Here is a 21767-nt window from a genome sequence, read left to right on the forward strand (position 1 = left end):
TCGGCGACCGGGGATCAAACCCGAATCCTCTGCACTGGCAGGCGGATTCTTAGCCCCTGGACCCCTAGGGAAGCCCTGTCCCCTCTTTTTTGTACTTCCTTCCCATTCAGGTCCCCACAGAGCCGTGAGTGGGGCTCCCCGTGCTGGACAATATGTTCCTGTTAGTTACCTATTTTATACAGTGTCGATCCCGGTCTCCCAGTTCATGTCCTAATGTTTCCCAGTTCATGGGTTTGGCTCTGAACTCGTTTCTGTAACAGAGGCGCAGCCTGTGGAGTGAGGGTTCCGGCCTGTGATTCCTGGCAGGGCCCCGGTCCCCAGCCCCCGCGTTTCTGCACGTGGCCGTAAGGAGCGAATTGCTGCGTGGCCTCCAGGCCTGGAGACCCAGGAAGCGGGGCCCGGCCCCGCCCTGTCCAGGGCACCCCCGGGTCTCAGGATGCTCTCCGCTTCCTGAGGTCGCCTTCTCCTGTGAGCCGTCCCAGCCTTGGTACCCGAGACCTCACCCTAGCCCGCCCCGTCCTCCTGCCCCTTGCCTCTTCTCCGCAGCACTGGCCCCCGTTCCACCACAGCCCCCGTGGTCTCTGCCCGCGGCGGCCGGGGGGCCCTGGGGCACGGCAGCTCTCAGCGCAGCCTCGGGAGGAGTGTCGCTCTCGGCGTGTGTTGGCAACAACGGCAGCAAACAGCTATGTGGGGTGTGTCCTGGGCCGAACGGTGGCCCCGGAGACACGAGCTGTCCGGTCCCTGGAACCTCCCTGGGAAGAAGGGAAGGCTTTGAGATGAGGTCATTCCGGGTCACCCAGGTGGACCCTAAAAGCGGTAAGTGTCCTTATAAGAGACAGGAGAGGAAAGACGCGCGGAGGAAGGCCACGTGCCCAGGGAGGCCGAGGCTGGAGGGCTGCAGCCACAAGCCCAGGGATGCCTGGAGCCCCTAGAGGCTGGGAGAGCGGGAAGGCCCTGCCCTGGAGCCCTGGGCCACCTTGATTTCAGACTCTGCCCTCCGGACAGTGAGAGATCACCCGTCTGTCATCATAAGCTGTCCCGTCTGGGGGCCTTGGCCCTGGCCACTCCTGTGACGCGGGTCACACGTTGTTTGCTCTCCACGGAGCAGCTCGTTTACGACACAAGTGCCTCTGAGCTGCCGCCGGCCCTACTTGCAGATGGGGAAACCGAGGCCTGGGAGCTGAGAACAGCAGCCCTCAGTGGGTGGTGAGGGATTGGAGCCAGCCCCGCCCCCACACTCCCCGAAGCACACAGCGGTTCTCAGAGCTGCGGACAGTTCCTGGACCCCCGGAGGCCGGGGGCTTCTGCCATCGCCCAAACACCAGGTGTGTTTGTTTGGACCTGTGTCTCCTGAGCCTGTTCATAGCTGTGGCCTGTGTCCGGGCCAGGCTGTGCCAGCAGGAGCCTCGACAAAGCCAAGTGGCCAGTGTTCAGCCGTATCTGACCCGCGAAGTTGGCAGCTTCACGCAGTTCAGCCCAAACCCAGCCCTGGCCGTGAACACATGGGCAGGCTGCGCCCTGGCTTGGTCACCTCTGGGGTGGGTTGTGGGGACCCAGTGAGGGGCACACATAGGGAGCATCTGAGGAAAAGGGAGCCGGCGGAGGTCCAGGTGGGGGGATATGGGAGCCGTTCCTGTGTGTGGCTTCCGTGGCCACGTCGACTTAAAGAAATGATTCACCTTGTGAGAGCTGCGAGTCGAATTTTATTTGGGACAAAACGAGGACGGCAGCCTGGGGACCACGCCCTGTTCAGCTCCGAGAGGCTGCTCCAACGGTGGGCGCGGTGGGGGGGGACGGCATACGTGTGATTTTGGTGAAGGGGGGGTGCGTGCAGTCAAGCTCAGGTTTTTGCAGAAGGTTTCTGCCAGTCATGAGGAGCAGGGCTTTTCTAGATATGTGGAGATCCAAGAATTGGGCTCATAAAATCGACTCCTGAAAATATGTAGGTAACTGAAGATGTGTCTTGGCAGGTCCCCCCCGAGCACAGACTGCCTCATTTCTGCTCTCCACCCTGACCTCCCTTCACGGGGTGTGGAAGGTCAGCAACTGCAGCAGCACGTGACTTAATCCTAGTGGGGACCGACCGCCTGCCCACGGCCAGTACCAAGCTGTGGTTGACAGGCACCTCTGTCTCTGGGACCCAGAGAGGGGACATGAGGCTGCCCAGGACCCCCAAGGGCAGACAGGGAGTGGGGGCCGGAGGTGGGTCCCCCCACACCCCGGCAGTGGGGTGTCCTAGGCCAAGGGCCTGTCTGTGGCAGGCATGTCTTCACAGAGCATTGTTATTATCAGGGATGACCAGACCAGCACCTTGGGGCTAACTGTCATTAGAGTCCCTTGGACAGCGAGGAGATCAAACCAGTCCATCCTAAGGGAAATCAACCCAAATATTCATTGGAAGGGCTGATGTTGAAGCTGAAACTCTAATACTTTGGCCACCTGATGCAAAGAGTCAGCTCATTGGAAAAGCCCCTGATGCTGGGAAGGATTGAGGGCAGGAGGAGAAGGGGACAACAGAGGATGAGATGGCTGGATGGCATCACCAACTCGACGGACATGAGTTTGGGTAAACTCCGGAAGTTGGTGATGGACAGAGAGGCCTGGCGTGCTGCGATTCATGGGGTCTCAAAGAGTCAGGGGTGGCTTAGTGATTGAATAACAACAAGAGGATAGTGTGTTATTCACAGTTCCCCAGGGGAAGGGGAGGGCAGCCAGGGACCACTCCTTGGGGAAGCGTGGTCGGGTCAGTGGTGGAGGGAGGGGACCGTGTGGGCAGGAGGCTTTACTGTGCTTTCCGTGGGAAGGAAGGGGTGAGTCAGGGTGAGTGGGCTCAGGATTCGCTGGTTTGAGTCACCCCTGGGGGCTCTGGGGCACAGGGTCTGTCCCTGGCTGTCTGGACCTGCCCCCTCTGCAGCTGGTGGTGTGGGGCGTGGTGTGGGCTGTGGCTGGTTGGTTTTGCTCGTGAAGCTGTGGGCAGCGGTTTGCTGTCTAGGAAGCTGCTCACCGAGGGAGGTGCAGCCCTATGGGGTCAGGAGTCAGTGTGGGGAACACAGAGAACAGAAGGCGGGGTTGGGGCTGTGGGTGCTGCGAACTGCAGGACGGAGCGAGCAGACCCTCTGCCCCCTGCACCCAGCTCGTTCCTACCTGGTGTCTTGCATGGCAAGGGGCTCCTGTGTGTGTGTGCTGAGTCGCTTCAGTCATGTCCGACTCTTCGCGAACCTATGGACTGTAGCCCACCAGGCGCCTTCCTCCTTGGGATTCTCCAGGCAAGAATATTGGAGTGGGTTGCCATGCCCTCCTCCAGGGATCTTCCCAACCCAGGGATCAAACCCACGTCTCCTGCATTGCAGGCGGATTCTTTACCTCTTAGGTCATTTGACCAAGGGGCTCCTAAGGGGCTGCTGAAGTCCTCCTGCCCCGGGAAAGGTGGCAGAAATTCCGGGTTGGGAGCTCAGCCCTCTCCCTGGGAAACCAGACCCCCTCAACCGGCACTCAGCTCTACTGCCTCCGAAGGGGCGTCCCTTCTGGACGTTCACATGATGTCATGCATGTTGCATGTTCGACCCCGTGACCAACAAAGTACAGACTTGGCATTCATTGGCTTTTCTTATCTTTATTATGACTCCGGTGACTGCCAAAAAGGTTTTCGTCCACAGAGCTAAGAGCCCTCTAGCTGACCCCCTCACCCCACATCCCAGACAGGTCAGCGGGGGTCGGGGGGAGTGTTTTCCAGATACCAAAGGGTCCAGGGGTTCTGGAAGAATTGTGCAATTCATGAAAAAAGATAAAACTCGACTGGATTTCATATTTTAGTTTGAATATTTTGGTTGTTGTTCTCCAACTGCTGAGATAATTAAATAGCTGAGAAGTGAGTGTGGCCCACACAAGAAAACAAATGATGACTTAGAACCTTCATCCAGGCTGGGGGTGGGGTGCGGGGTGCAGGGTACCTCCTTCGGTCCCTGGCTCACAGGCTGCCTCGTGCCCTGGGCAGCCTCCCCTCTGGTTCCCGGGGAAGGGGCAGTGTCCACACCCTTACCAGGAACATCTCTCTGGCTGTTCAAGCAGTGACGTACCTGTTCCTGGGAACTCTGTCCTGGCAAGAACAGTTCTGGGGTCCTTGGGATGGGAGCTCAGGTGGTCACTGGCTTTGGCCCTGGGGCCCCGGCCTCCTGGGACCCGGGGCTGTCTTCCCTCCCAGCCTGACTCAGGACATGGGCTGAGGTCAGGCTTTTCCTGAGGTCAGAGGGGTGTGGGCAGGGGGGAGCAATGAGATATTAAGGTGTCCTTGCCTGAGGGAGCCTGCAGGTTCAGCAGCCTACGTGGCCCCAGGCTCCAGCAGTTTGGCTCCAGGGCCCTGGGGTCCCACGGATCACAAGACAGGGGCTAAGCAGTGAGATCCTGGCAGAGAGAACGCCTCACCAGCCACCAAGGCCATTGGGCCACACGTCTGCTGTGTGACCTGCTTCCACACCCACGACCAGGGGTCCATTGAGACCCCAGAGGATGCTGCAGTTCTGGGGCTCCTTGGGGAAGGCGCCACTGCTTCATGGAGCCCGATAAGGAGGAATTGAGGGGCCCCCAAACCCTGGGGTGCGGGGGGTGGGCCCTCCGGGAGGGAGGGAGATTCTGAAAGCTGCTGAGCTGTGTCTGCCCCAGACATGGCAGGGGGCGCTGGGGGTGAGGGGCTGAGGCCTCTTGAGGCCACTTCTGGCTTTGCGTCTCTGGTGGGGGTCCAGCAGCGACTCAGCCTCAGTGTGGTGTCCCATCCGTAAGGTGGGAGGACTTTCCCGCTTTATTAAAAGGATCCCCAAGGGGACTTCTCTGGTGGTCTGGTGGTTAGGAATCTGCCCTGCAATGCAGAGACGTGGGTTCCATCCCTGGTCCGGGAACTAAGACTCCCACGTGCCGTGGGGCAAGTAAGCCCTCACGCCCCAACCACCGAGCTCATGCCCTGGAGCCCACGCACGGCCACTAGAGTCCATGGGCTGCAACGAAAGATCCCACGTGAAGCGATGAAGATTGCGGGTGTCACAACAAAGACTCGACGCAGCCAAACACAGCAGTGATTCTGCTGAAAGCAGATTTCCTGGGGCGCTGTCCATGGGAGGGGATGGCTGACTGGTTCCTGCTTTTTCTCCTGGGTTCTCCCCTGCCTCTGGGGGAGGTTTGTATCTGGAGGCTGAAAGTGGTACTTGAGGCCACTTCCTCTTCTGCGTCTTGTTTCCCCAAGTGGGGTGGTTGAGGTTGACAGTCATGTTCTGGAGGTGGGGCAAGGAGCTCTGCCATCCTAAGGGCCATGCCATGCCTTGCCCGTTGGCCCCCAGAGGTGGGAAAGCCCCCACCTTCAATTTTCCCCAGCATCAGGGTCTTTTCCAATGAGTCAGGTGGCCAAAGTACTGGAGTTTCAGCTTCAGCATCAGTCCTTCCAGTGAATATTCAGGACTGATTTCCTTTAGGATGGACTGGTTGGATTTCCTTGCAGTCCAAGGGACTCTCAAGAGTCTTCTCCAACACCACGGCTCAAAAGCATCAATTCTTTGACGCTCAGCTTTCTTTATGGTCCAACTCTCACATCCATACATGACTACTGGAAAAACCATAGCTTTGACTAGATGGACCTTCGTTGGCAAAGTTATGTCTCTGCTTTTTAATATGCTGTCTAGAATTTGGAGAAAACGCTCCTTAGATACCTTTTTAAAAAAAAATTATTGAAGTAGAGTTGATTGACAATGTTTACTCATTTCTGCTGGACAGCAAAGTGATGCTCCCCCAAGCCTAAATGGGGCTTCAATTCCAGGGTCTTCATAGCTTTCACGGGGGACGTGCTCTCCGGGGGCTGGCCGTGGTCCTGTAGGCTGGATGGGAGGAGGGACGATGGACTTGGGTGGACTGGGCTGTGTGTCCGCCTGGTGGCTGGCCGTGGTCCTGTAGGCTGGATGGGAGGAGGGAAGGTGGACTTGGGTGGACTGGGCTGTGTGTCTGCCTGGTGGCTGGCCATGGTCCTGTAGGCTGGACGGGAGGAGGGAAGGTGGACTTGGGTGGACTGGGCTGTGTGTCTGCCTGGTGGCTGGCCGTGGTTCTGTAGGCTGGACGGGAGGAGGGAAGGTGGACTTGGGTGGACTGGGCTGTGTGTCTGCCTGGTGGCTGGCCGTGGTCCCGTGCCTTCCCTGGGTCTCTTCTCCTGGAACAGAGCTGGCGCGGCATCCTGCGTGTCCTGGGCATGAGAACCACCTGGGCAGTTTCCTCCAAATGCATATTCCTGCCCCCCGCTCCAGAGACCCCACTCCCAGTGTAGTCAGGGCCGGAACCCACGTCTCCAGCAGCCACCCCTGGTGATCCTTGTGTGCAAGGGGAGACGTGACATTTCCAGGGACACGAGACCTGGTCACTGGCAAAGGCCACCACCCTGGGTCTCACTGACCCACCTTCTGGTCCCAGCACCCCCAAGGCGGGCAGCGCCCCACCCAGATCACGTGTGCGGTAACTGTGGTCAGGACCACCCTGGCCGCCTCCCCTGCCCACCCCCAGGGCCTTGGCTGTCACTTCCACGAGGAGGCCCCCTGCGGGAGGTCTCTCTCCTGCACCCCAGCTTGGCCTTGACCCCCGGAACCTGCGGGGGGACTCACGTGAGGGGCGTGGGCAGAGGTAGACAGGCCGCAGCTGTGGAGCTGGGGGGCGATGTACCCATAGTTTCCAGCAGAGAAGAAGGTGCGGAAGGAGACGCGGGGACATGGGCAGGGCCGGGGGGACGCCCCGGGGTGGACGACATCACGAGCCGCACCCCCTGCAGTCCTGGGGCAGGGCACCCTCCCCCCAGCATAGCACCGGTGCTGTGCTCCCTGAGGAGCCAGGCAGGTGCTCCCGAGAGGCAGGCACAGCGCCCGGCAGAGGCCCGGGTGAGGCTGCACAGGCAGGTGCTCAGGTGGCCGGGGGAGAATCATGCCCAGGACACAGAAGAAGGATCCCGGTGCGGCCGGGCTGGTCTGGACGGAGGGCGAGAAGTCAGCTGCTCAGGCAGCAAGTTAGGGACCACGGCCACCGCATGGCCCCGAGGAAGACGAGACTGGTGCAGGCCACGTCCAGAGGCAGGCGCCGAGGGGACCCTGTAGAGGCTGGAGCTGAGCGTCGGGGGACAGGTCTGGCCATCGCGGCCCGTCTGGCCTAGGGTCTGGCTGAGGGACCTCCTCCTGGGCCGTCGGGACGCTATCCATCTGGGTCTCCCGGCTCGGTCATCAGGTAGGTTCAAGGTCAAGGTGGGAGGGCCCAAGGACTCAGGAAGCCCCGGAGATGCCTGTGTTCTGGGGGTTTGTGGCCCCTCCTCCCTGCACCTGAGGGGGCGAGAGCCAAGGGCTAGACGGTGACACGGAGGAGGGCTGAGACCCCTGAGGAGGGCGAGACCGCTCCCATTTCTGCCCTGACTCCCCGCTCTGAGCCTGCCGGCCGCCCTCCAGGGCCCAGGGCAGAGAGGATTTCAGCACGAGGCCCAGTCTCCGGGGCCCCTCCATGGGGAGGGGCAGCTGGGCCAGGCGGGCACCGGCAGGGGGTCCCTGCTTCTCGCCGTGTTTCTGATCCTCAGGACAAGTCCTGCGTGTCGTCAGAGTGAGCGTAGGGTGCCCCCCGCATGTCCGACGAGTGTTGTGGCCTTGGAGGGCCAGCCCGTGCAAGGCCCAGGGCCCGGTTTGTCATCCTCCTAAAGCAGCTCTTCATCCTTGGGGGCTTCTCCGAGTGGTCACGACCCCGAGGTCATGACCTTGGGTCACAGGGTCACAGCAAGGTCATGACCCTGGGAAACCTCGCTCGGCCCATGCCCCGCCCTCACCTGCCCCTCACTGCCCCCCTCCCGCCAGTGAGTCCTGAGTCCCTGGGGCAGCTCCTGCGTGTTGGCGGGGACCGCAGCATTCAGCGTGCCTGCCTATGACGGGGGCCCAGCTCTGGGAGCCCCACAGTTCCAGTGGGCCCTGAGCCACAGCCCTGTGCCTCACCCCAGTAATTAATCCAGGCAAGCTGCAGCCCCAGGGACCACCCAGCACTCGGGGCGGGAGACCAGCGATCACACCTGCAGGTCTGATGCACCTCCATCTTCCACTCCCGTCCTTTGGGGAGAGGGAGATTCACGGAGGACATGGAGGTGCATGAAAACGCACACCCCTGACTCCTGAGGGCACCCCCAGCCCCTCGGGGCCCGCCTGGGGAGCAGGGCTGGGCAGGGTAAGAGCCCAGAGAACCCACCTTCCCAGAACGTGGGCTCAATCCGGGAGCTCCTCCTGGAGGCCGGCATCCCGCCCCCTGCGGTCGCCTGGCCTGGCCGCATTCTCGCCAGCACCTGGGGCCCGAGGTGGCAGGACTCGGGGTGAGGCTTGCTTCCATCCAGAGACCGGCTGGGCGCCAGGGCTGAGGCCGGGTTCCCCTCCCTCCCTGATGGCAGCGGGCTCTCCGGTCTTGCGGGGGCTGGAAGCTGTGGGGCAGAGCGGGACAGTGGAGGCTGCCAAGCAGGGACCCCCACACCGGTGCTGGTGACTTGCTCCCCCCCAAGGCTGGGCTCAGAGCCCCCTGCTCCGCTCCCTTCCAGGACAGGAAGGGCCAGGGCCCAGTGGGAGGTGCAAAGGCCGGGGTGCCAGGGAGGGCGCGGCCCCCGGAGGGCTCGGGGCTCAGCGGCGGCGTTGGCCGCCCTGCGGGCCCTGCTCTCTCCCTCTGCTCACACGCTCAGTTCTCCGACGCCTCCTGTTTGAAGAGGGTGAAATGACAGGCCCGGGTGGGTGTGGGGGTGAGCGGGCAGTGGAGACCAGCCCACTAGCCCGAGTCCTGCTTCTCTGGGACAGTGAGTCCTGCCTATGGTTCAAGCTGGATCCCCTGGTCTGGGGGGGTCCACCCCAGGTTGGGCTCAAAGCCCCAGCTGGAGCGAAAGGTCCTTCACCCTGTCCCCGAGCTCCGTACCCCAGCACAAATTAAGGTGTCCTTACCTCTGGGGGAGCCTGGAGGCTTGGCTGCCCCCTTGGCCCAGGGCTCCAGCCGGGAGGACAGCCCCAGAGTCCTCTGGAATTAAAGGCCAGTGTCAATCTCCCCCCAGGACCCAACGGTCTGTGCCCCAAGACAGGGGACAGTGTGGACTCGGCCAGAATGATGGGCCTTGAACTGTACATCAAGGCTGGTTGAACTGTGGGCCCAGGCAGGGTGGGGAGAGGAAACAGTGCCCACCTAGGCTAGAGGCGCGTGGGGGCTTGTCGTGTCTGGACTGCCGCCAGCCTGGCCCTGGGCTGTCCCGAGGGGGCCCGGGCCCTGCAGACGCTTCAGAGCAAAAGGTGACCTGGATGGAGCAGCAGGTGCGGAGGGGCCGAGGCCGAGGCCGCGGAGGCTGAGGCTGGAGGGTCCAGGGCTCTACGGAGGGGACCTCTTCTCCATGAACCACCCCAGCCCCAGCCCGCGTCAGCCCAGCAGCATGGCACCCGAGTGGCCCTGCATTGTAACTGCAAGAATCCGCTCTGCCCTGCTCCCATCTCTGCCCCTGATTCAGCCTGTGAGCTGCCCAGGTGCGGGAGGCGGGGGCTGCACACACGTGCTCACACACGTGAACTCGCACATGGAATTCCAGGCTCCTTCAAGTCTGAGCCGAGTGTCAGTCTGCACAAAGGCAGGGTGAGGGTCTGGCAGGCAGAGGAGATAAGCACAGGAGAGCCGCCGGCCGGACGCTTCTCGGTCACTCATTTAACAGTGTTTAGCCAAGAGAAAGGACCACACATCTGCGATGCTCCTACCCTCAGACCGTAAGCCGCTGAAGGTGGCCGCTGCGACCCACATGCCCCAGTGCACCCAGACTGCCAGCTGCCACGTGATGAATGGACTCCAATGATGTGCTAGTTCAAGTAACGTAAAAACAGTACGTTCGCTCTTCGGCCTTCGGTTTCCTGGTTGGAGTTGGAATGAATGATATTGTCCATCTGAAAACCTTCTAGGAAAGTCTGGCTTGTCTGAGTTGTTAGGTCAAGGGTCTGGGGCAGCCCCCTTTCATAGGATGCATTTTAATTTTGAGGAACCGTGGGTCTGGCCCATCTCAAGATTTTTAGGCAATCCGGATATTTTTAACATTGGTGAGAAAAGAGAGACACAAGATAAAGACATGGAAAACAGTACTCTGCAGCCCAGCAAGCCAGAGGGTTGTGCAAACCTGTCTTGAGAAGGAAGGTGACTCTTCAGGGTCGAGTTAGCTGTCACCAAAAACTCACGGTGAGATTAAAAACATTCCTCCCCAGCGACGGGCCTGGCTTCAAAAATGTCCCTGTTACGAAATAAAAAGAGGATGAGAGTATTACTAGAGACAACAACGGACAGCTGTGAAGGGGACATCCTGGGGGCAGTCAGGGGGGTCGCATGGTTGAGAACAGGGTGTCTGGATCGGAGCTCGCGTGAGATGCTCAGACTTTGGGTGACAGAAGGGCACTCCTGCTGTTACGAGACACGCGGTGAATTATTTACAAACGTGTGAAGTGTCAGGATGTTTGCAACTCACTCTCAGAGGAGAGACAGAGAGAGAGAGAAAGAGAGAGACAGTGAGAGACAGACAGAGAAACAAAGTAGGAAAGAGAGAAAGAGACAGAGAGAGAGCAAAGAGCTAAACCCTAAGTAAAGCTAGAAAAGCATGTAGTAGGCATTCTCTTACACTATTTTAATTTTTCAGTGGGTTTGAAACTTTTCAGCATAAATAGTTGAAAATTTTTAGAATAATTAGTTGGGAGAAAATAAATAAATAATTGGGAGTGAGTTTTTAAAATACAAGTGGCTGTCCTAATGCCCCTTGATTGAGAAGCCACTGATTTGGTCATTGGCCGGCGGTTAAGCCAGGAAAAATACATCTGAATTTCACAAGCGTGCTTTGCTCTGTTACATCTCAGAAGTAACAGTGGAAGAAACGAGCGTTTGCAGAGCCCTTCTCCGAAGCACCTCAATCTTTCTCAGAATCAGGGTTTTCTCCAGTGAGTCGGCTCTTTGCATCAGGTGGCCAAAGTATTGGAGCTTCAGCTCCAATGAATATTCATGGTTGATTTCTTTTAGGATTGATTGGTTTGATCTCCTTGCAGTCCATGGGACTCTCGAGAGTCTTCTTCAGCGTTACAATTTGAAAGCACTGAGTAGAAGTGATGAAATTATGCAAAAGTCAGATTAGTATGATCACCTGTGTTCTGTTCCATGTGCTAAATGCATCTGGTATCAACTTACCAATTACAATAGTGGCTCGATCTGGATGACAAATTCTGATTGGTCACAGTCGAGAACTTTGGCCAGGTCAGGTTTCCCTAGATGGTGAGAAGGTTGGCAGTCACACAGGAATCCAAGAAAGAAAGGATGTGTGTGTGTGTTTAACTTTATTGGCGCATAGTTGATTTACAATGTTGTGTTAATTTCTGCCTACAGCAAACTGACTCAGTTATACATATATTCTTCATATTCTTTTCCATGTTGGTTTATCCCAGGATATGGAATGCAGCTCCCTGTGCTACACAGTAGGACCTTGTTGCTTATCCATCCTACGTATAATAGTTTGCATCTGCTAATCCCAACATCCTGACTCATCCCTCCCCCACCCCACTTCCCCCTTTGCAACCGCAAGTCTGTTCTCTATGTCTGTGGATCTGTTTCTGTTTCATAGACAAATTCATCTGTGTCATATTTTAGATTCCACATACAAGTGATCTCATACTGTGCTTGTCTTTCTCTTCCTGACTTACTTCCCTTAGTGTAATCATCTCTAGCTCTATCCATGTTGCTGCAAATGGCATTATTTTGTTCTTTTTTCTGGCTGAGTAATAGTCCATTACTATGGACTAGTAAAGTCCAAGGGGCTTCCCTTGCAGCTCAGTCAGTAAAGAATCTGCCTGCAGTGCAGGAGACCCAGGTTTGATCCCTGGTTTGGGAAGAACCCCTGGAGAAGGAAATGGCGACCCACTCCAGTATCCTTGCCTGGAAAATCTCATGACAGAGGAGCCTGGTGGGCTGCAGTCCATGGAGTCGCAGAGTCAGGCATGACTGAGCAACTAACACTTACTTAATAGTTATCCACTCATCTCCTTGGCAATGGCACCCCACTCCAGTACTCTTGCCTGGAAAATCCCATGGATGGAGGAGCCTGGTATGCTGCAGTCCATGGGGTTGCTTAGAGTCGGACACGACTGAGCGACTTCACTTTCACTTTTCCTGTTGATGCACTGGAGAAGGCAATGGCAACCCTCTCCAGTATTCTTGCCTGGAGAATCCCAGGGATGGCGGAGCCTGGTGGGCTGCCATCTGTGGGGTCGCACAGAGTCGGACACGACTGAAGTGATTTAGCAGCATCTCCTGTTGGACGTTTAGGTTGTTTCCGTGTCTTGGTACTGTAAATAGAGCTGCCGTGAACATTGGGGTGCATGTATGCTTTTTTAAATTTATTTTTTTATTGAAGGATAACGGCTTTATAGACTTCTGTTGTTTTCTGTCAAATCTCAGCATGAATCAGCCACAGGTATACATACATCCCCTCCCTTTTGAACCTCCCTCCCATCTCCTTCCCCATCCCATCTCTCTAGGTTGATATAGAGCCCTTGTTTGAATTTCCTGAGCCATATAGAAAATTCCCCTTGGCTATCTATTTTACATATGGTAATGTAAATTTCCATGTTACGCTTTCCATACATCTCACCCTCTCTTTCCCTCTCCCCCTGTCCATAGGTCTATTTCTGTTTCTCCACTGATGCCCTGTAAATAAATTCTTCAGTACCATTTTTCTAGATTCCATATATATGCATTAGAATATGATATTTATCTTTCTCTTTCTGACTCACTTCACTCTGTATTGTAGGCTCCAGGTTCATCCACCTCATTAGAACTGACTCAAATGTGTTCCTTTTTATGGCTGAGTAATATTCCATTGTGTATATCTACCACAGCTTCTTTATCCATTCATCTATCGATGGACATCTAGGTTGCATCCATGTTCTAGCTATTGTAAATAGTGCTGCAATGAACAAAGAGATACATGTGTATTTTTCCATTTTGATTTCCTCAGGGCATATGCCTAAGTGTGGGACTTCTGGGTCATATGATGGTTTTATTTCTAGTTTTTTAAGGAATCTCCATACCATCTTCCATAGTGGCTGTATCAATTTACATTCCCACCAACAGTGCAAGAGTGTTCCCTTTTCTCCACACCCTCTCCAGCATTTATTGTTTGTAGACTTTTTGTTGATGGCCATTCTGACTGGTGTGAGGTGATAGCTCATTGTAGTTTTGATTTGCATTTCTCTAATAATGAGTGATATTGAGCATCTTTTCATGTGCTTCTTAGCAATCTGTATGTTTTCTTTGGAGAAATGTCTGTTTCAGTCTTTTCCCCACTTGTTGACTGGGTGGTTTGTTTTTCTGGTATTGAGTTGTATGAGCTGCTTGTACATTTTGGAAATTAATCCTTTGACAGTTGTTTCATTTGCTATTATTTTCTCCCAATCTGAAGGCTGTCTTTTCACCTTGCTTATAGTTTCCTTTGCTGTGCAAAAGCTTTTAAGTTTAATCAGGTCCCACTTGTTTGCTTTTGTTTTTATTTCCATTACTCTAGGAGGTGAGTCATAGAGGATCTTGTTTTGATTTACGTCATCGAGTGTTCTGCCTATGTTTTCCTCTAAGAGTTTTAATTCTTTTTGTTGCAATGGTGAATGGGATTGATTCCTTAATTTCTCTTTCTGATTTTTCATTGTCACTATATAGAGATGCAAGTGACTTCTATGTATTGATTTCGTATCCTGAAACTTTGCTAAATTCACTGATTAGCTCTAGTAATTTTCTGATACTATCTTTAGGGTTTTCTATGTACAGTATCATGTCATCTGCAAAGAGTGAGAGCTTTACTTCTTTTCTGATCTGGATTCATTTTATTTCTTTTTCTTCTCTGATTGTAGCTAGGACTTCCAGAACTATGTTGAATAATAGTGGTGAAAGTGGACACCCTTGTCTTGTTCCTGATCTTAGGGGGAATGATTTCAGTTTTTCACCTTTGAGAATAATGTGTACCATAAGCTCATCATATATGGCCTTTACTATGTTGACGTAGGTTCCCTCTATGCCAATTTTTTGAAGAGCTTTAGTCATAAATGGGTGCTGAATTTTGGAAAAGCTTTTTACTTATCTATTGAGATTATCATATGGTTTTTACCTTTTAGTTTGTTAATATGGTGTATCACATTGACTGATTTGCATATATTGAAGAATCCTTGCATCCCTGGAATAAATCCAACTTGATACCATGATATATGAGCTTTTTGATGTGTGCTGAATTCTGCTTCCTAAAATTTTGTTGAGAATTTTTGCATCTATGTTCATTGGGGATATTGGCCTGTAGTTTTCTTTTTTTGTGTTGTCTTTGTCTGGTTTTGGTATCAGGGTGATGGTGGCCTCATATAATGAGTTTGGAAGTGTTCCTTCCTCTGCAATTTTTTGAAGGAGTTTTAGAAGGATAGGCATTAGCTCTTCTCTAAATGTTTGACAGAATTCTCCTGTGAAGCCATCTGGTCCTGGGCTCTTGTTTTTTGAGAGATTTTTGATCACATCTTTAATTTCAGTGCTTGTAATTGGGCTGTTCATAATTTCTATTTCTTCCTGGTTCAGTCTTGGAAGATTGAGCTTTTCTAAGAATCTGTCCATTTCTTCCAGGTTATCCATTTCATTGACATATAGTTGGTCATAATAGTCTCATAATCCTTTGTATTTCTGTATTGTCTGTTGTAACCTCTCCTTTTTCATTTCTAATTTTGTTGATTTGATTCTTCTCTTTTTTTCTTGATGAGTCTGGCTAAAGGTTTGTCAATTTTGTTTATCTTCTCGGAGAACCAACTTTCAGTTTTATTAATCTTTACTATTGTTACTTTCATTTCGTTTTCATTTATTTCTGCTCAGATCTTTATGATTTATTTCCTTCTACTAATTTGGGGTTTTTTTGTTCTTCTTTCTCCAGTTGTTTTAGGTGTAGAGTTAGGTTGTCTATTGGATGTTTTTCTTGTTTCTTGAGGTAGGATTGTATTGGTATAAACTTCCCTCTTAGAACTGCTTTTGCTGCACCCCATGGGTTTTGAGTTGTTGTGTTTTCATTATTTGTTTCTAGAAATTTTTTTTATTTCCCTTTTGATTTCTTCAGTAACCTGTTGGTTATTTAGAAATGTGTTGTTCAACCTCCACGTGTTTGTGTTTCACACAGTTTTTTTCTTGTAATTGATGTCTAGTCTCATAGCGTTGTGGTTGGAGAAAATGCTTGGTGTGATCTCAGTTTTCTTAAATATACTGAAGTTTGATTTGTGACCCAAGATGTGGCCTATCCTGGAGAATGTTCCATGTGAACTTGTGAAGAAGGTGTATCTTCTGCATTTGGATGGAATGCCCTGAAGATATCAATGAGATCCATTTTAGCTAATGTATCATTTAAGACTTGTGTTTCCTCATTAATTTTCTGTTTTGATGATCTGTCCACTGGTGTGAGTGGGGTGTTAAAGTCTCCTACTATTATTGTGTTACCATCAATTTCTCCTTTTATGTCATTAGTATTTGTCTTATGTATTGAGGTGCTCCTATGTTGGGTGCATAGATATCTACAATTGTTAAGTCTTCCTCGTGGAGCGATCCCTTGATCATTATGTAGTGTCCTTCCTTATCTCTTGTAATCTCCTTTATTTTAAGGTCTATTTTGTTTGATATGAGTATTGCTTCTCCAGGTTTCTTCTGCTTCCCATTTGCGTGGAATATATTTTTTCATCCTCTCACTTTCAGTCTATATGTGTCTTGAGGTCTGAAGTGGGTTTCTTGCAGACAGCATATATATGGGTCTTGTTTTTGCATCCATTCAGCCAGTCTGTGTCTTTTGGTTGGAGCATTTAATCCATTTACATTTAAAGTAATTATTGATATATATGTTCCTACTGCCATTTTCTTAATTGTTTAAGGTTGATTTTGTAGATCTTTTTTCTTCTTTTATATTTCTTGGCTATATAATTCCCTTTAACATTTGTTGTAAAGCTGGTTTGGTGGTACTGAATTCTCTTAACTTTTGCTTGTCTGAAAAGCCTTTTATTTCTCCATTAGTTTTGAATGAGATCCTCACCGGGTACAGTAATCTTGGTTGTAGATTTTTCTCTTTCAGTACTTTAAATATATCCTGCCATTCCCTTCTGGCCTGCAGAGTTTCTGCTGAAAGATCAGCTGTTAGGCGTATGGGGTTTCCCTTGTATCTTACTTGTTGCTTCTCCCTTGCTGCTTTTAATATTTTTTCTTTGTGTTAAGTCTTTGTTAGTTTGATTAGTATGTGTCTTGATGTGTTTCTCCTTGGGTTTATCCTGTATGGGACTCTTTGTGCCTCTTGGACTTGATTGACTATTTCCTTTTCCATATTAGGGAAATTTTCAACTATAATCTCTTCAAAAATTTTCTCATACCCTTCTTTTTCTGTTCTTCTTCTGGGACCCCTGTAATTTGAGTGTTGGTGCATTTGATATTGTCCCAGAGGTCTCTGAGCCTATCCTCAGTTCTTTTCGTACTTTTTACTTTATTCTGCTCTTCAGAAGTTATTTCCACCATCTTATCTTCCAGCTCACTGATTCGTTCTTCTGCTTCAGATATTCTGCTATTGATTCCTTCTAGGGTGCTTTTAATTTCAGTAATTGTGTTGTTTGTTCCTGTATGTTTATTTTTTAATTCTTCTAGGTCTTTAGTAATTGATTCTTGCATTTTCTCCATTTTGCTTTCAAGGTTTTTGATCATCTTTATTATCATTATTCTGAATTCTTTTTCAGGTAGTTTGCCTATTTCCTCTTCATTTATTTGGACTTCTCTGTTTCTAGTTTGTTCCTTCATTTGTGTAGTATTTCTCTGCCTTTTCATTATTATTTTTAAACTTATTGTGTTTGAGGTCTCCTTTTCCCAGCCGTCAAGGTTGAATTCTTTCTTCCTTTTGGTTTCTGCTCTCCTAAGTTTGGTCCAGTGGTTTGTGTAAGCTTTGTATTGGGTGAGATTTGTGCTGAGTTTTTTGTGTGTGTCTGTCTGTTTGTTTTTCCTAGATGTCAAGGCTGAGTGAGGTGGTGATCCTGTCTGCTGATGATTGGGTTTGTATTTTTGCTTTGTTTGTTGTTTAAATGAGGCGTCCTGCACAGGGTGCTGCTAGTCATTGGGTGATGCCGGGTCTTGTATTCCATTGGTTTCCTTTGTGTGAGTTCTCTCTATTTGATACTCCCTAGGGTTAGTTCTCTGGTAGTCTAGGGTCTTGGAGTCAGTGCTTCCACTCCAGAGGCTCAGGGCTTGATCTCTGGGGCCAGGGAGGGAGCTGACCAGGGGCTCTCACTCAGCTGGAGCCCGTGTCTTCCAGCCGGACAAAGACTTGGAAAAGGTCACCATGCAACAGTTGCCAAATGCCAGAGATAGGGTTTGAACTTGCGTCTGTCCAAGATCAAATCCCATGTTCTCTTCCTGTGTTGGGCTTCCCAGGTGGCTCAGCAGGAGACTGCCAGAGCTGTAGAGTCGGGGACAGTCGTCTCTTCCAGCTTCCCTTCTGCCAGTTAACCAGTTCAGGGACACCACGCCTTCAACCTGCGGACTCGGAGTGCCTGCATGATTGTGAGTTATAGTTTTGTCCGTATATATGCCCAGGACTGGGACTGCTGGATCATATGACAGCTCTATTTTTAGTTTTTTAAGGAATCTCCATGCGGCTTTCCATTGGAGAAGGAAATGGCAATCCACTCCAGTATTCTTGCTTGGAAAGTTCCAAGGACAGGGGAGCTTGGCAGTTTACACTCAGTGCGGTTGAGAAAGAGTTGGACGTGACTTAGGGAATAAAGAATGCAGTTTTCCATAGGAGCTGCACCAATTTACATTCCCACCAACAATGTAAGAGGGTTCCCTTTTCTCCACATCCTCTCCAGCACTTACTATTCATGGACTTTTTAATGACAGCCCTTCTCACAGGTGTGAGGTGTTGGAAGGGAGGTGTGTGAGCTGTGCCCTCGCCTCCTTGTTCAAGGATCAATAGGACAGTTCTCTGCTGAGTCTCCCAGTTTGGTCCTGCATCATAACCCTGATCTTCAGAGCCTTCTGCCTGACTGGTATGGACCAGCTGTAGCTTCTCAATTCCGTTGCCCATCTGCAGTCACCAGCCCTGACTCACACATCACAATAAACAGCCCCTCCCCAGGTGTGGGGGAGGCAGCATCCTCCAGTCTCTGGATCCTGGATGGGCTCCGTTTGCTGCCCAGGGAAGCTTGGATGTTAGTCTTGAAACAGTCATGGAGGAGATTCCTTCCTGCTTGTTCCTGCCTCTCCCACTCATGTGTTACTGTTCTCTCTTCCGCCTGTGACATTGTGTAGATGTCACTGTGCTGTAGGAAATGATGTCATGAGAAAGAGACAGGAGGCTCGTGACTTCCCCTTTTTGTGGTCACTCCTTCGTGAGACGTCGGATCTTGTGATTAGACCTGATTTATAGCAAAAGAAGATTTTTTTGTTTGAAAGTCTGATTCCTCTTCCCCATTTTCTTAGGAGATTAAGGGATAGAGACAATAGGCAGTGGTCATCTTTTTCTCTTTTATATCATAGGGAACTGAGGGCAGTATCTTAATTTGAGTCCACGAAGTGAGGCATGCTCCAGCTGAAGGCATCTGCAGATGCTTCTGTGGTTCCGCTTCTTCCTTCTGGATGGAAAAAGCACCTCCTCCGTTATTGTGTGAAACTCGTTCAGCCCTGTCCAACTCTTTGCGGCACCGTGGACTATACAGTCCATGGAGTTCTCCAGGCCAGAATACTAGAGTGAGTAGCTTTCTCCCTTCTCTAGCGGATCTTCCCAACCCAGGAATTGAACTGGGGTCTCCTGCATTGCAGGCAGATTCTTTACCAACTGAGCTATCAGGGAAGCCCCGACCAAGACAAAGACTTCGTGTGGGTATGTGGTGGTTTTATAACAGGTTGCAAATTTTTGGACACCTCTCCTACTGAGAAGCAGGGTCTATACCTCCTTCCTTTGAATCTAGGTGGCTTTGAGCAATAGAATCTTGCAGAAGTGATGCTATAGGACTCCCAAAGCTGGTCATGAAGGGCCAGGTGAAGGCAAAGGCCTTCTGTCTTTGCTGCAGCGTGTGGCTTAGAGCCATGAGCCACTGTAAGAAGTCCAGGGACTTCCCTGATATTCCAGTGGCTAAGACTTCAGGCTCCCAAAGCAGAGGGCCTTGGTTTGATCCCTGGTCAGGGAAATAGATCCCACATGTTGCAACTAAGACCCGGTGCAGGCAAATTAATTAATTAAAAAAGAAGTCCAACATCCTTGTGGCCTCTGTGCTATGAGGATGCCTGAGTCACACAGTCAGGCCACTTGGAGAAGCCAGGTGCAGGCACATGGGCAAGTGTTCTGGCTGAGCCAAGCCTTTCAGAAAGCCCAGTCCAAGCACCAGACTTGAAGTGAAGAGGCTTCCAGAGGATCCCAACCCCCGCCCCCTCCCACCCCCGCCGCCGGGGCCTCCTCACTCGCTTTGTAGCTCAAGCTTCTCCAAGTCAGGGCAGCTTCAGTGGCAAAGCACCTGTTGTTGTTCAGTCACTAAATCACATCCTACTCTCCGTGGCCCCATGGACTGCAGCACACCAGGCTTCCCTGTCCTTCACTATCTCCCTGAGTTTGCTCAAACTCAGTCCATCAAGTCAGTGATGCCATGCAACCATCTCATCCTCTGTCACCCCCTTCTCCTCCTGCCCTCAATCTTTCCCAGCATCAGGGTCTTTTCCAACGAGTTGACTCTTTGCATCAGGTGGCCAAAGTATTGGAGCTTCAGCATCAGTCCTTCCAGTGAATATTCAGGGTTGATTTCTTTTAGGATTGACTGGTTTGATCTCCTTGTTGTTCAAGGGACTCTCAAGAGTCTTCTTCAGCACCACAGTTCAAAAGCATCAATTCTTTGGGCACTTTGCCTTCTTTATGGTCCAACTCTCACATCTGTTCGTGACTACTGGAAAAACCATAGTTTTGACTATACAGACCTTTGTTGGGAAAGTGATGTTTCTGCTTTTTAATACACTGTCTAGGTTTGTCATAGCTTTTCTTCCAAGAAGCAAGTGTCTTTTAATTTCATGGCTGATGGCAACCCACTCCAGTATTCTTGCCTGGAGAATCCCAGGGACAGAGGAGCCTGGTGGGCTGCCGTCTGTGGGGTCGCACAGAGTCGGACACGACTGACGCGACTTAGCAGCAGCAGCAGCAGTCACCGTCTGCAGTAATTTTGGAGCCCAAGAAAATAAAACCTATCACTGTTTCCATTTTTCCCTATCTATTTGCCCTGAAGTGATGGGACCAGATGCCATGATCTTAGTTTTTGAATGCTGAGTTTGAAGGCAGGCTTCTCACTTGCGTCTTGGTGAATCATAGAGACAATCTTCCCTCCCGGTGCACTGTTTTCCTCAACAGATTCGTGAGCGTAACGAGACGGCTCCATTGTTCTGTGCTGCTGCTTTGGGGTGTTTGTTACACAGCATCAGGAAGCCGGAGCTGGAGGGAGGGCTTCTCTCCTAACCCCTGTCCACAGCCCCTCCAGCGGCAGCTGTCCCTGCGGGGCAGTGGGAGTTACAGGTGGGGGATATTCGGCCATCAGTGGCAGCGTTACACTCACTTTCTTGTTCATATCTGACTGCCAGCAGATAGGTTCTTCATCTTAGCCTGCAGATTTAGAATCCATGGATCCTTCAAGACTTGCCCTCAGTATTAATAAAAATGTGGCTGCAGCAGGAGTAGACACAAGACCAGCGGACCAGGGCAGCTGAGGGGCAGACCCCTCACTAAGGAAATGAGACGTCACAGAGGCGGCGTGGATGGTGAGGGGGCAAAGGCAGCTCGTTCAGTGATGATGCTGGGACTCGTACTTAGCTGTTTGGAAAGAGCAGCCCTGATCTGCCTCTTACTCCATACGTTCTCCAGCTGCCCTGGAGCCCAAAAGCTGAGAAGCAAAACTTTAACATTTTTAGGAAAAAGCATACAGGAGACCATCCTTACCACCTCAGAATAAAGAGGAGAGATAACTGGGCAAATCACAAAAAATCGCAAAACATAGAAAAAGATTGAGTGAAGTGAAAATCACTCAGTCGTATCCGACTCTTTGCAACCCCATAACTGTACTGTCCATGGAATTCTCCAGGCCAGAATACTGGAGTGGATAGCCGTTCCCTTCTCCAGGGGATCTTCCCAACCCAGGGATCAAACCCAGGTCTCCCGCTTTACAGCTATATTCTTTACCAGCTGAGCCACCAGGGAAGCCCAGGAAGAAAAAGATTGATAGGTTAAAAAAAACCACACACTTCCATTCATAAAAAACCACCAATGCAACACATAAAGTCAAACTGCAGAGGAGGAGAGAAGATTTACAGCAGATATAACTAACAAGGGTGATAAGGAATCCTGCACATCAGTATGGAAAAGACGATTCAAAGGAAAATAGGCCAAGAAGTACCAGGTATTCATAGAAAGGAAACCAAACAGTTCATCAATATGAAAAGGTTGGCCTCACCAGCAATGTGGCAATTCACAGCCCCAGGGGGGCATCATTTCACACTTAGGGGGAAAAAAGTCAAGTTCAAGTACTAGTGAAGATACAGGACAATGGAAACGCTACCTGCTGGTGTTTGGGGCAGGCGTTCTTTGGAGAGAGTTTGGTGGTATCTATTGTAACGTTTTTTTAAAAAAATACAGTCAGGCAGATGATACCACTCTAATGGCAGAAAATGAAGAGGAACTG

The 21767-nt window shown here is 51.3% G+C and overlaps 1 protein-coding gene across 1 annotated transcript; it reads right to left on the reverse strand.

Moving 5' to 3' along the window:
- Positions 1 to 3597: 3597 nt before the first annotated feature.
- Positions 3598 to 13394, reverse strand: LOC145524824 (uncharacterized). The gene is made up of 5 exons (XM_081537833.1): positions 12096 to 13394; positions 11215 to 11291; positions 8964 to 10276; positions 8233 to 8458; positions 3598 to 7331 (listed from the first exon to the last, which is right to left on the reverse strand). Exons 3-5 carry the CDS (start codon positions 9141 to 9143, stop codon positions 7252 to 7254), a joined length of 486 nt encoding a protein of 161 aa, XP_081393959.1. The 5' UTR covers positions 9144 to 10276; positions 11215 to 11291; positions 12096 to 13394; the 3' UTR covers positions 3598 to 7251.
- Positions 13395 to 21767: the final 8373 nt, after the last annotated feature.

Source organism: Giraffa tippelskirchi, chromosome 10, assembly GCF_054371585.1.
Source record: "Giraffa tippelskirchi isolate mGirTip1 chromosome 10, T2T-mGirTip1v1.2.pri, whole genome shotgun sequence".
Classification (NCBI taxonomy): domain Eukaryota; kingdom Metazoa; phylum Chordata; class Mammalia; order Artiodactyla; family Giraffidae; genus Giraffa; species Giraffa tippelskirchi.

Excerpts from the sequence above, each read along its gene's own strand:
- LOC145524824 (XM_081537833.1), bottom strand. The coding sequence starts at position 9,143 with ATGTACAGTTCAAGGCCCATCATTCTGGCCGAGTCCACACTGTCCCCT. Across the intron at positions 8,459-8,963 it reads GCCTCCAGGCTCCCCCAGAG|CTTCCAGCCCCCGCAAGACC; the intron begins GTAAGGACACCT and ends TCTGCCCCACAG. Across the intron at positions 7,332-8,232 it reads TGAGCCCACGTTCTGGGAAG|GTGCAGGGAGGAGGGGCCAC; the intron begins GTGGGTTCTCTG and ends TCGCCCCCTCAG.